This window comes from Pogona vitticeps, chromosome 1 (assembly GCF_051106095.1).
Source record: "Pogona vitticeps strain Pit_001003342236 chromosome 1, PviZW2.1, whole genome shotgun sequence".
Taxonomy (NCBI): Eukaryota; Metazoa; Chordata; class Lepidosauria; order Squamata; family Agamidae; genus Pogona; species Pogona vitticeps.
In genome coordinates this window covers 307426800-307441828 of record NC_135783.1, presented here as the reverse complement: position 1 = coordinate 307441828, position 15029 = coordinate 307426800, and the positions used below count along the sequence as shown (strand labels likewise).

General features: G+C 39.2%; 1 protein-coding gene across 5 annotated transcripts in view; it reads left to right on the top strand.

The window, feature by feature from the left end:
- CDIN1 (CDAN1 interacting nuclease 1) overlaps window positions 1–15029 on the top strand; it is a 186888-nt gene that overhangs the window by 165340 nt on the left and 6519 nt on the right. Inside the window, exon 11 of one of the 5 annotated variants that reach the window (XM_072986315.2) lies at window positions 1631–1680. The exons of the other annotated variants lie outside the window; for them this stretch is intronic. Coding sequence (XP_072842416.1) covers window positions 1631–1658 — 28 coding nt within the window. The 3' untranslated portion in view covers window positions 1659–1680. The remainder of the gene's footprint in view (window positions 1–1630; window positions 1681–15029) is intronic. 5 annotated transcript variants of the gene reach the window in all.

The following is a 15029-nucleotide window of genomic DNA, read 5'->3' as shown; positions in this document are numbered from 1 at the left end:
AGTTTGTTGACCTTTTGCAGGTTGCATTTTTCAGAACGGGCCACCAGGTTGGGTTAAGTTTCAAGCATTCTTCTTTCCTGTTGAAGTTTTGTTTATGTTTATGGATTTCAATGGCTTCCCTGTGCAGTCTAACATACAGATTGCTGGTGTTGTCCAGTGCTTCAGTATTTTGAAATAGAATTTCATGTCCAGCTTATTTTAGGGCATGTTCAGATACTGCTGATTTTTCCGGGTGTTTTAATCTGCAATGTCTCTCATGCTCTTTGATTGTGGTGTGAATGCTGTGTTTTGTGGTTCCAATATGTACCTGTCCACAACTGCAAGGTATCCAGTATATTCCTGCAGTGGTGAGGGGGTCCCTTCTGTCCTTTGCTGTACACATTGCCCCTCCCCAGTGAGCTGGGTATTCAATTTATTGACCTTGGAAGACTGAATCAACCTTGAGCCAGTCACCTGAGCCCATCAGGATCAAGCTCAGGTCCTGAACAGAGTACTGCAGTTTAACCACTGTTATAAACACTGTTTAGAAATGTTGAACTGGAATCAAAACAGATTTTTGACATGAGGAAGGTGCAATATTTTGCTGCACCTTCCACTCTTTTTGCGGTGCACTTCAACTGGCAGGACTTTGGTTGTATCCTACAGACACAAAGAAAAGGACAAAATGAAGAGATCAGTGAAGGATATATATAGATTTCCACCATCCTCAAGATCTTATGTAATAAGCAAGGGTGAAGGAATGCTGATTCAAAGGTTTCTGAACAAGAAAAAGAAATGAAAAGCAAAAGCATACTGGCAGCACTAAGACTAAAAGTTTGTGTCAGCGTGAGTGTTAATGGATTATAATTCACTTTTAAATGGAAGTGTTTAAAGAAACAGATTGCAATCCAAGAAAGCTCACATTGAAGTAAATGTGTTGGTCCTAAAAATGCCACTATACTTTTATTTTTGCTGTTGCTGGATCAAACTAATGTGGTTGTCTCTGAAATTTTTTTAAAGAATGTTTCTGAAGGAGTACAGTCAAATATACAAAAGCTTGTGTCAAGTAAAATGAGTTAGTCTTTAAGGTGCCGAAGGAGACTTTTTGTTGTTTCTGCTGTAAGACCACAATCCATTGCACTTGAGGAACAGCCCAGTGGAATGTAGAGGTTAATGGAGTTACTTGCCCTGCAAATTTTGTGCCTCATGTTGTTGTGATACTTTAATTTCATTTTGAAATTGTTGCTGGAACTGGAACTTACCTTGTTTTTTTTAATCTAAAGGTCAAGTTCAACATATACATAGGTGTCTGTCAATGAGTATTCTATTGCATTTCACAAATCATTATCATTATGCGTATCTAAATATTATCAGATGGACTGGAAATGAACCAGTGAAAGTAAGCCATGCCAGTTGACCACAACCAAACCAGAGCAATTTCAACCATAGGTGGTGAAATTGAAAAGTTAGTTTGTTTAATTCCTTGCTGGTTGTGTGTATACAGACAAAAATATATAACACACAACACCTGGAACAAATTATTGCACTGTGGTGTGCTCCTCATCATTATTCTAGCCAGCCATGTTCTCTTGAGGAATAGACCATCTCTCTCTGTCTCACACAGAACTATTCTGTCACTTTCTCTTCCTAGCAGGCACTACACACTTTGTGGCCCCTGAATATATTCAGTAATATGTTTGGGTAAGATTTTATTTTCTTCAATACTTTTTATAGTTCTGCAAGCCTCAGGATTCTTATATACATGCTGACACCTCCCTTTTTGACTTTTACTTGCCTTGTTTTGGCTACAGTTCTGTGGCATCTTCTTAATTTGTCATTACAGGGAATGGCACGTACTAATTAAGATTGCATACTGCAGCTGTACAGTACTTTGTGGAAAAGTTTCAGTCTAACTTGCCTTCATATAAAATAGCACCAACATTGCAGGATATAGTTTTACGTGCATACAATTAATATATGCTGCTGCTATCCAGAAAAACATTGTGATTGATGCTGAACATAAAGGCTTTTACAGAGATATATAGAATAGAATTCTGTTATGGACATTTGCATATTGTTCTCAGGGTCAGCTGAAAAGTATACAAACAGAGCATGATGGTCATCATCTTTATTCCATTGTGTTTATTTGGACATCTGTTGAACAGGAATACATTTTCTCTAAAACCTGGGCCCATATTTGATCATACTTATCTTTGTTAGTGTGACCAAAAGAAATAGTGAAAAATGTATTAATTTAGGAGTTGTTTCCAAATTATATCGTCACTGGTGCTAGAGCCCCATACATATTTACCTGTGTAATTTCCTTTAACTCAGTGCTTCTTATATCTGAGTGTAGAATTGTGCATAAGATTGTCATATACAGTATGTGTGTGGAAATGCCTATATGTTATATTAATGATCTGGACATAACTATTTATTTGTTTATTTAAAATATTTTAGCCCATCTTTCTTCTTAAAAGGACTCAAAGCAGTTTACATAATTAAAAAGATTATTATTGCTATTGTTATTATTATTATCATCATCATAATCACCACCATCATAATCAGTTACTTGGATGTAATAACGTCCCACATGCGGGTGGCACATGTTGCAGAAAAACACACATTTTCTGTTCCTCTAGATGAATCAACAATGAAATAATTAAGTCCACTTGTTTTCCTAGCAAATTTTAAAGAAATACAATACAATTGAATTTTTCCAGGTTTATAAGTGGGGAGGGCAGCAAGGCATAAAAGATGTGAGCTAAGCATTTTATCTGGCCCCATTTTCTTTTAACTGTTAAAATATCCTGAAGCACTTGATCACATTGCATTTAATTTTAAAGCCATGTGTTCTATTAATGAAGGGCACATGTTACTGATTTGCACTCGCCGTTCCAGCCTGTTTATCAGAATGCAAGTCTGGGATGTCTGAGGTCTCATGGAGGTCAAAAGGCCTTTAGTCGACATCTTTCTGAAACTTGACCCTTGTGAAAACTAGAGGCTCTGATTAGCTATGCCAGCAGCCAATTGTATGGTTTCTTATTGCCACTGATTATATTAGCATTATATCTATCAAGTGCACAAACAATCTATTAACAGAGAGTATGTTTATGTAATGGCAGCTGCTGTCCTCATAAACGCTCAGACACAGCAGTGATTCTTCATGTTTCAACTATTGAGGAACTTTTCATAATGTTTTTCCCCAGATATATTTCTAATTCTTTAAAATTGTGTGCTTGAAAATGTAAAGTATAGCTGCAACAAACATATTTGCAAACACTTGTGTGTGATATAAGTACATATATCAGAAAAGTTGAATTAGTTGCATATTTCTATTGAGTATGTGCTAGGGTTAAAGACTTTAACTTGATTGTGTATATTGTATGAAAAAGACCCCTCATATAAACTTTTCTATGAAATACTAAATCCTGAACAATTATCAGCACAAGAAATTTTGCCCTTGACTTCTGTGACATACTGATTTCACTCTGACATACTAATAAATTCCTGGATGCTCACATATTGAGTAACTGCTTTTGTGTTTACAAAAAGGTAGCCATTAACACAAACTAGTAGCCAAATAAGTTGTTGTATAACTATCTGTTAGTTAGTTGTTCTTTATGTTCTATTTAGGAATTGTTGGTATTTGTATAAGTCGTTGGTTATGTTTATGAACACAGTGAATTGTATCTGTTTATTCCAGATAGGGTGGTGAGTCTTATGTACATCAAAAAGTATGTAAACATAAATACATGTTTGATAAAATTCATACTATTGCATTTGTTGATAAACATAAATTTCCACTTGGCATTATATATGGATGATGTAGTAGATCAGAACATAATGCAAGCACAGTGCTTAGAAAAAAATGTATTTTCCTGCATCTAGGAACCTTTTTATATAACAGCCTTGCTGTTATGTATGGAAAAACAGCTCATATACTCCTTTGTCTTCCTCTTCTACCCTTTTATCCCGAGGCTCAAGGCTTAATTCTGTACTTCCATTTTAAGTGGAACAAAGGTTTATTATTATGTTCAAACTTACAATCAAGAGTTTGAGTAATTTCTCCAAATCAGGATTAGACACCATGGTTCAGGAGGATCACTGAAACAAAGATTTTTGGGTTTGGGAATAACTGCATACTGTGGCTAGGCCCCAGCAGAACACATCCACTGACTGAACAGATTCAGAATAAAAAACAGGGGAGTCAAGAGGAGTCAGTCTCTCTCATCTCACTTCCTGGATCCTACCTAAGACTCAGATGCATAGATCTGAGTTTCTGAGCAACTGCAGTGAGGAGGAAAACATAACTTCCATTGCACTGGTATTACAGCACCAGTGCAGTCTTGATTTATTTTACAAAAATAAAGCCAAAATTGGGAATTCAAGTGTGAAGCACCCTTACTGATTCCATATGAATTAAGAGGCTAAGTAGCACCCAGATGTGGATTTTGAGCTAATAGATCCACCACTGACATGGTATTCTCCCTCAGACAGTTGCAGGAGAAATGCAGGGAACAACAACAGCCACTCTTTGTGGCCTTCATAGATCTCACAAAGGCATTTGATTTGGTTAGCAGGGATGGCCTTTTTAAAATACTTCCCAAGATTTGATGTCCACCTTGACTCCTTAACATCATCAGGGCCTTTCATGAGGGAATGAAGGGCACTGTAGTTTTTGATGGCTCAACATCAGTTCCCTCTGACATCTGAAGCGGAGTGAAACAGGGCTGTGTCCTCGGACCAACACTTTTCGGGATCTTTTTTGCTGTCATGGTGAAGGACGCCTTTGGAACTGCAACAGAAGGTGTCTATCTCGGTACTGAGGCTGAACCCGGACAAGACGGAGGTGCTGAGGGTGGGTGCCCCCACCATTGGAGGGCTGGGTGACTCCCTCTCGTTTCGGGGATGGCCCTGGCCGCAAAGAGTGGGGTTCGCAGCTTGGGGATCCATCCGGACCCAGCGCTCACCATGGAGACCCAGGTGGCGTCTGTGGTCTGCACCACCCTTTTTCATCTCTGGTGGATAGCCCGGCTGCGACCTTATCTCGATGTGGGGGCGCTCACAACCTTGGTACATGCGCTTGTAATCTCAAGATTAGACCACTGCAATTTGCTCTATGTGGGGCTGCCTTTGAGGTTGCCGCGGAAACTCCAGGTGGTGCAGAATGCTGTGGCCAGACTCCTGATGGGAGTGAGAAAATTCCAACATATCTCTCCTATTCTGGCCACATTGCATTGGGTGCCCATTCGGTTCTGCATCAACTTCAAAGTGTTGATGCTCACGTATAAGGCCCTAAACAGTTTAGGACCTCGATATTAGGCGGAACGTCTACTCCCACCAAGTTCTACTCGTGTCACTCGTGCGAGCCAGGAGGTGAGGCTGAGGAGCCTGATGCCGAGAGAGGCCCGGAAGGAAAAAACAAGAAACTGGGCCTTCTCGGCGGTGGCTCCTCGCCTCTGGAACAATCTTCCTCCAGAGATTCACGCTGCCCCCTCGCTGGGCATTTTAAAAAGTCAACTAAAAACCTGGATGTTCAGGCAGGCCTTCCCTTCCAGTTAATATTAGCTTTTCTCTTCTCTTTTCTTTGTAGTTCATTTTCATTTTTCCCATCTTGAAGTTTTTATATCAGTTTTATTGCTGCTGTTATTATTCTGTTATTGTATTTGACTTTGTAAGCCGCCTAGAGTGGTCATGTTACCAGATAGGCGGGATATAAATAAATAAATAAATAAATAAATAAATAAATAAATAAATAAATAAATAAATAAATAAATAAATAAATAAATAAATAAATAAATAAATAGTGAGCATGCGCTATTCTGGGCAGTGTACAAAATAATATTAAAAACATATAAAAAGAAAACAAGTAAACCTTGCCCCCACCATAAAACCGCCTATCTGGGGCATAAGATGGCAGACAACAGGCCAGCATAATTTCAGAAAAGGGTGGTGCTTTGGAAGGCCTGGGTAAAAAGCCAGGTTTTAATTTGCTTGCAGAAGCTCAGGAGGGTGGGGGCCAGTTGCACCTCCACAGGAAGAGAGTTCCCGAGCGGAGCGGCCACTACCAAAAAGACCCAGTTTGTGGTTGATGCCTTCCGGGCCTCTTTTGGAGTGGCCACCCACAACATTAAAGACTGGGTGGTGCAGGTGGGACAGGAAGATGACCTGAGGGAGAGGCGTTCTGACAGGTGGCAAGGTCTTAAACTGTAAAGGGCTTTATTAGTTAGCATCAATACCTTGAATTTGGCCCAGAAGCATACTGGCAACCAGAGCAGGTGAGCCAAGACAGGTGCAATATGGTCAAATTTAGATGTATGTGTGACCAGCCTGGCTGCTGCATTTTTCACTTGCTGCAGCTTCTGAACCACCTTCATGGGCAGCGCCATGTAGAGAGCATTACAATAGTCAACCCTCAAGATTATAAACACATGAACCAGTGTTATTAGGGATTATTAGTATGCAATCTGCCTCAAATGGAAAAAGGCAGATTTGGTCACAGCCAGGATCTGTTTCTCTATCGAGAGGGCCAGGTCCAGAAGCACACCCAGATTTCGCACCTGATCCTTCAGGGGGAGTGTGACCCCCATCAAGGTGAGAAAGCAGGCTCCCTAACTGATGAGGATGCCTTTCCAACAACAGGATCTCCATCTTGTCAGGATTCAATTTCAGCCTATTTGCCTTCATCCAGTCCATAACCACAGCCAAGCAACGTTCTGGGGTCTGCACAGCTTCCCCTGCTGAAGAAGAAAAGGAGAGATAGAGTTGCGTATCATCAGCATACTAATGACGGCAAACTTCAAATCTCCACTTGACCTTTCCTCCTCCTTGCCCTTCTTTTTGGTGACACATAAGTGGCCACCCTAAGTTGTGATTTGAATTTCTGGCGTATAGCTTTAATCTTCAATGTGTACTTTAAGCTGCTTTGAATTGAATGTGCTGTCTGATTTAGAAATAAATTTTTGTTGATTTTTTTCTACAAAGTCTATGTTCAAAAGATTCCCCTTTGTAGTTAGTGGTGCTAACTACACCACTAACATGGTGTAGACATGTATAGGATTGGATTCCACATATATTTCTTGTTTTGATTTGTAGACTTTTATTATAAGTTTGTGATAGTTTTTCATATAATATTTATTTGCTGATTTTTATTATAGCTCATAAACTGTGTTGCCTTCCCAAAATGAACACGTCCCACCTACTGATTACGTTTTGTTATTCTGTTTTTAGCACAGCCATGACATAGTCTTCTGCATAACTGAGACATTTATAAGATCAATCAGCTGATTTTCCCAGAAACAATGACATGCTCCAGCAGTATTACCCAAGAAACCATGCACTTTTATGTAACAGAAGAATCTACCATCTCCTAGAATTATCGAAGTGTCCTAAGTAATTTTAATAACAGTATTTAAAAGCAAAAGCCTATTTAAAGCAATATTTCCATAATTTTGCACATAACTATATACCTGTGTATTAAGCAAGAATAAATAAGTACTTTGAAGAGAAAACAATGCTTAAGCAAATTTTCCCTATACCATATTGTCCTATTAACATCAATGTCTTACACAACTGAGGATCCTGAAATTAACAAGTCTGTGGTGGCATAAATTAAGAAGAATTACAAATGAATTTTAATTTTTACTTTTACTCCTTCAGCTGGAATTATAGGTCTTTTAATCTCTTGAATTTATCATTTTTCTCCTGTTGCCATAGTGAAATTAGGTAGTATGAGCAAAGCTACAGGTTCCCCTAGCTTCACTTTGAACTTGGTTAAAAATAATGCTTAATCTATTAGGCATGCTTTTAAAATATGCTTTAAAATGTAAATGTAAAAGTAAAGCTAGTGGAGAGTCCAAGACTGACAGTTTTAGAAATTAAAGCCCTATTTATCCGCAGAATGTATACACCTTGTACAATTTCAAGGAGTACAATTTCATCATTGCCTTTAACTGGTAAAGGCAAAGGTTTTGCTTTCTTAAATCTAGTTGTTTGGAGTTCATGTGTTCTGTATGATCTGGACAGTCATCTAATTCCGCATCTTAAAAAAGGCAGAAGAAAAAAAATACTATCCAACCTAATAAGCTCCTAGAGTAGTAGCTCTAGATTCTGGATGGTAATCATACTTGTTTCTTCCGATTATAATAGACTGTGTCTCATTTCCTAACTCTTGAATCATCAGACTATTCAAGAATGTTAATGCAATACATTTTATGTTCTCTAACTTTTGCAATTATTATTTTGTAGTGTCCTCTTTGAGTTGAAAGTGCAGTAAAAATTTTATTCAACCTATAGCTTAACATAATATATTTTCTTATTAAAACATCCAATCCACAGTTCTTACCTTACTCCATGAAATGTGCACAGATGCTTTTTGAAAACTTGATTGTAAGCAGTTGCAAATACCTTGTTGAATATTTGGATGCAGGTGGTGAGGCATTAATGCAATATACAGTATATCTTGTGCTGGCTCTTTTAAGATCAGTCATACAAAACCAGCAGGGGGAATACTTCCTCTGGCTAGAAGTTGAATTGACCCCAGGCAAGAAGCCTTGTAGGGAACACCATTTTGGCCTTGGCTCCAGGAAATAATGCATTATTTAAGACCTTGCCACTCCATCTTGAAATCATGCAAGACAACATACTTAGTGGGGGACATCTTCTATTTGGCACATCTTACCACCCTGGCAAGGCTGTAGTCTGCTCAGCAGCTGCCAGGGAAAAAAAGGTGAAGACCTTAGTGCTGGCCCAAGGCACTCTGAAATTATCCAGGTAATATCATCTTGCATTGGCCCCAGGATGGCCTGTTAGTTCAAGCTCTAAAAATAAACAGTAATTAATCACCTAATGGTAAGATGAGTTGACCAGCACTTGGGCTGCCTGGACCTCAGTTTAACCTTACTCAATAACTTGTCTCTCGTTTTCTGTCACTTTGGCAGTTCACAGCCTGGCATTCCTTTAAAGTCAGCCAGTTACAAGCTTAACAAAATGTTTTGTTTTGGACTCTTCACAGTGATGGTATGTCATTGAAACCTGGAGAAATTAGACAGCAGGCAGCTTTATTTTTGCTATAGCGTTTCAAGCATAGGTTAGCAGACATGAAGGAGTGTAAAAATAGAAAAGGACTTACTTAGTAGAGGAAAGTATTACTATTTTGTACATGCAATTTGGCCAAACCTCCTTCAGAGGTAGAAGTCCATACATCCTTTGACCTTTTGTTTCCTTGTTATACAAATAATAGGGAAAATCACAATCTGTGCATAACTCTATAACTTGTCACTTTTTTACCATCATCACTTAAAAACATCAGTAAGAAAATAAAATTGTAAAATATGTTCTGCTTTATTGTGCATGACTAAGTGCCAAAGTTGTAGAGTTATTTTATTATTATTATTCCTAAGGCAGTCCCTTTAATTCCATCAAGGACATTTAGGCTTACGGATACTTAATATTTTTTAAAGCTAAACAAGTGTGCAGATGAACAACTGTAATGGTAAATAGGAATTGCACAGTGGAACTGCTGTATGTTAGGACCCAATCCAAGAGAATAATATTGGAAACTACCGTATTTGCCGGTGCACAAGGCGACCGGCCGTATAAGACGACCCCCCAACAGGAGGAGGAGGAAGAGGGGAAACGGGTGGGTGGCGGGCGAGGGCGCACATGGGCAGCATGGCAGCGAGAGGGCAAGGAAGAGCGGAAGACGGTGAGCAGGCAGCGGCAGGAGGAGGAGGGAGAGGAAAAGGGAAACGGGCGGGTGGCGGGGGAGCGAGCCCAAGCCGGACCACCTTTTTGCAGAGGCCTCTCTTTTATCGTCAGATGGGGTGCCCGTCTTGCGGGGCACCACTGTATATGTATGTATTCAATTATTAAAAAAAAAAAACACCAACCCTCCAATTTATGAATATGTGATACTGTGCTTCTGTATCCACCATTCAGAATGCCAGGAAATTGCCTTATATTGCTGTACAATATCATCCCCACATTGCCAGCAGGAAAAGGGATGAGAAGCTTTACATAGCAAGGAGGAGCCTGAATGTTGACAACCAATGGCAGCAGTCAAGATGGTCTATAGGATGCCTTATTCTGCTCACCACAATTCACCGAGTGATTCCAAGCATGGGAAAACTGAGTCTAGTTTTGATCAGAAGTTTCTTACCTAAATACAAATCAATTTTCAGGGCTATTTTTGTAAAGCGACTCCTATGTTATACAATACACCTGCAGTGATCTAGAGCAGTGGTTTTCAAACTGGGGTCCTCAGATGTCCTTGGGCTCCCAGATACAGCAAGTGGGAGCAAGTGCAGTCCAAGAACATCTGGGGACCCCAGTTTGAGAACCACTGATCTAGCGCTCCGCCTTCTCTGCACTCTTTATTACTTTGTTAATACTTACCCTGTTTTCCTGAAATTAAGACCTAACCTGAAAATAAGCCCTAGTATGATTTTTCAGGATGCTCATAATATAAACCCTACCCAAAAAATAAGCCCTGGTTAAGTGAAGCCCGCCTTCCACAATTGTGCAGCAACCAGAAGAAGATGGCATGACTGTATTTGAATAAATGTAGATTGTACATGAAAAAATAAAACATCCCTTGAAAATAAGCCCTAATGCGTTTTTGGAGCAAAAATTAATATAAGATCCTGTCTTATTTTCGGGGAAACACTGTACCTACTCCATTTTCAGTCTAGAACATCTTCCTATTGTATTATTGATGTGAGCCTGAATATTGGGAACCTTAAGGAAATTAATCACAAACAATGTCATAATGTATTTATACAAGAGATGTTAAACCTCACTTTTGAAGGAGAATTTTTTTTAAAAAAACCTCAGCCTGCAAGATGGTGAAATTTTGCTGTTCTGTTTCAGCAAGATTTTGTGCATTTTTATGATTAACTGCTGCCTCATTCCATGACTTTTAGCAAGGAGAAGCATTGCACAGATTGTTTGTAATCAACCTTTAACAACAATCCACAATCAGGCTGTCTTATTTGTTGTTGTTTTAAATAATCTTTCAGTCTGTACTGCTATGCATGTTGCATGTGCTGAGCTTCACAAAAAATAAAGATACTAGTTTTGTGCAAATGTATTTTGCATAAAATGTGGACAAGGCAACCAAAACAGTTATCTCATTCTTATGCTGGAGGTAAGAATTCTTTTGGATAATACTGATTCCTTGACAGGCAGTCTCTTTGTGTCAAGAGACCCTCTCTTGGCCAAGAAATGGGACATTGGCAAAAATTATTCATATTTATTTTATATAAATTTATCATGCCACCTTGGACAGACCAATTTCATTGGATTTCTGAAGCTAAACAAGTTTGGGCCTGGTTAACAGTGGGATGGGTGGGGGACTAGCAAAGAATATCAGGGGTCTCCAGGTTGAGGTAGGAAAGAATCCTGCCTGAAAACCTCAAGAACTGATGCTTCATAGAATTGCCAATACTGGCCTAGATGAAGCAATGATCTGACAGTCTAAGGCAGATCTCTATATTTTTATGTACTAACCAAACCTGGAATACTGTGTACAAGTCTAGATACAAAGCAATTAAGAGGCTAAAGCAACTCTGCTGTGAAGGAGACCTATAATATTTGAAGCTTCATAGTTTAGATAGATGGCAAGTTAAGGAATATATGTTAGAGATATACAAAGTTATTCATACTGGTCTGAGTGCCACAGAAACCTGTCTCTGGAGTTCAGAGACTGTTCCTATGCTTCTGTCCCCTCACAACCTCTGGTGGCCAGTTTTTTAACAAAGGGACCCTCAAAACATGGCACAATACTTCCTAAAGCGCACAACAGGACTTTCTAAGTCAAAAGATTTTTTTTAAAAACGTAAAAGATTCTGTGATACTAGGGTTCCCCAAGTATTTTGGTCCTAGGTATGTAGAGAAAGCGGACATTAAGGTTTTCCTGCTGTGTCATAATATGAGCCAGAATCATCCAGTGAAGCAGAGTACTGTGGCCCCCCAATGGCATCTAAAGACCATGGTGGGAACAGAGTGCTGGACTATGATTCTGATCCAGGGAAGATTTTCTAATATTTTTTTCTCTATCCAATATGAGCTTGACAGCCTTTCTAGAATGAAATGGAAATAAGTCATAAGCCCTGGTCAAACATTCAGAACAGGATTAAGCTGAATCCATGAGAAGGAGTAATCTGCCATCACTCTTACGTGGAAAGCAATCATCTGTTGAAGAGAGTTCTCTAGGCATGGAGGTATTCCTCCTAATCTAGAACTCTGAAAAATGAGAGATTTCAATAGTATGAAGAACCTCCAGACACAGCAGAAGTTCTGTTTCTTGAAACAGAGAGCCATTTTGCAGGGGGGTGAGGCTAGTATGTTCCTTCTCTGGCTGCCTGTATGTTGACTGAACAGCGTTATAAGTATTGGATATAACCTGTGTCAGTGACACAAAACTCACAAACCACAAGTGATCAAGAGTTTACCATACATGTTAAATAGCATAGCAACAAGGGAGACATTGTAAAGCAAAGGCCATGGCACTGAACAGGGATCCTGCAGTGATCAGAAGTCTTCTGATATTCCAGTATTTGGTCTCTTTGACTAAGCAGTGCTTCTGACATTCAGAAGTAATAACATTGCCCCTGTCCTTTTTGGATAAGACATCTGCTTCTCTTGATGCTGAATTCAGCTCAGAGACATATCACTCCAGGATTATCTGGCTTGGTAAAAAATGGAATTGAATTGGTACTGTTGCCTGGCAATTCTGGGTTCAAGATTTCCGGCAAGGACAACAGGCTAAGATGCAAGGCAGCTGAACCAAAGACCCAATTTTATTTGAATAGCAGCAAAGAAATGGTCAGCTGGGACTTCTCTTAAGAGCAGAGGAGACCACAAGGAGATGCATGTACATCCATTTTATAATGATACAAACAAAGAGCCATAAAGTAGTACATTTCTATTGGTCATCTGTACCCCAAGTTTGGATCCAAACTCTGATTGGAGAAAAGGTGCTAACTGAGCTAATCTATTGGTCACTAGAAAATATGCATGATGTTTCCCTGACCTGTGCCCAAGATGCGCCTCAAAGTCTGGGAACAGAAGTATCCCTTATCGCTGCCTTCCTCCTCTGACATTCCAATGCCTGGCCATCGGGCCATTTGTTACCTTCGGATGGTATCTTTGGGTAGAATAGAGGGCTCCTTTGTTTTCCTAAGTGGGCCATAAATACTATCGACTGGTGCTATCAGCTAGGTGTGAATTTCCAAAGTTGGGGCCTAGAAGGCCTGGTAATTGTAAATGCATTGACAGTGGAAAAGTACAGGAAAAGACATGGAGAAATACAGCATGTAAAATATGGTTTCTTCTCCCTCTGGCATCACTACTCCAGTAAGGTTCTTGGGAATGTCCCTTGTTCCAACAGTCCCATCTAGTCTGTTGGGACAGGTGAATTTCTTTTAGTTATCCTATTCAGACAGTGCTGTTCTAGACTGTTTTCTAGAATATGGATTTTCCAACTTGAAAGGATACTGGAATGTAGCTCTTGGTGGTGTGTTGTGACTTGCTCTGTCACTTGCATCTAGTCATATGTGAGTTGTGAATTTGGTTGGTTTATCCCATTTGCTGGTTGATGTTCTAGGCGTTTCTGAAATACCAATTTTCTGTCCTGAATAGATACTGGAATGTGTTTCCTAGAGACAAGGCTTGTTACATCAGTCCACTTTGGTCTGATTGGAAGAGGTGATTTTGTTGGGCTGCTATAATCATGGGTTGTGGTTTTAGGTTGTTTGTGCAATGTGGCTTTTCTTCCCAGAATGAATGCTGTTCCTGGGGTGTTTTATGTCTTGCTGAATCTGTCTCATCCAGTCATGTGTGTGTCATGAATTTGGTTGGTTTAGGAAGTTGCCATTCTATACCATTCTGTTCCAGCTGATTTGGAAGCATTAAAGGAGTAATAGATCCTGAAGCTGAGGCTCCAATACTTTGGCCATCTCACGAGAAGAGAAGACTCCCTGGAAAAGATGCTGATGTTAGGAAAGTGTGAAGGCAGGAGGAGAAGGGGACGACAGAGGATGAGATGGTTGGACAATGTCACTGAAGTAACCAACATTAATTTGACCCAACTCTGGGAGGCAGTGGAAGACAGGAGGGCCTGGCATGCTCTGGTCCATGGGGTCACGAAGAGTCAGACACAACTAAACGACTAAACAACAACAACAAAGGAGTAATAAAAAAGTATTTTTTTCAAAATAATATGTTGAATGGGAATAGGAATTGGGATAGTGGTACAGGGGATTCGGGGGGGAATAGGTAAGGATCGGGAAGGGGTAAAATTCCAGAGACCAAAAGAGTATTCTTGCACAATTATGCTAAAAAGGAAGATCATAAAAAGAAACCATTTAGCAATTTTTACCAGAGTATGTATAGTTACTACTCCTTCCATTCCCTTGGACCTTCACGTTCTTATTTTATCTATACTTTCCAATTCATATTTCGAATCCAGTTATAAAATTATTCCCAGTTTTTGAGCCCTTTTTGAAATGACCTTTCATTTAATGCTTCTGTTAGTACATCCATCTCCACCACTTCCAGTATCTTTTCTATCAACTCCTCATGATACGGTATTTATTCTTTCTTCCAGTGTTTCTCATATAGTATACTTGCTGAAGTAATTACATGTATTATCAAATATGTCATTTCTTTATCTACAATTCCAGGCATAATTTTCAATAAAAACAGTTTCTGTTTAAATGGTATCACACAAAATTCTGTTTTTTGTAACATTTCATATACTGATCTCCAATAATTGTTTGCTTCCCTACATATCTACCAGATATGATAAAAAGTACCCTCCTGTATTTTACATTTCCAACATTTGCTAGAGATATTTTCATACATTTTAGACAGTTTAACTGGAGTCATATGCCATCTATAAAACATCTTACATATATTTTCTTCAAAAGTTACTGATTTTGTGAGTTTAATTCTATTCTGCCAAATGTCTGCCTAGTGTTCTAAATTAATGTTATGACCAATGTTTTGTGCCTATTTTATCATACAATCTTTCACCATATCTTCCA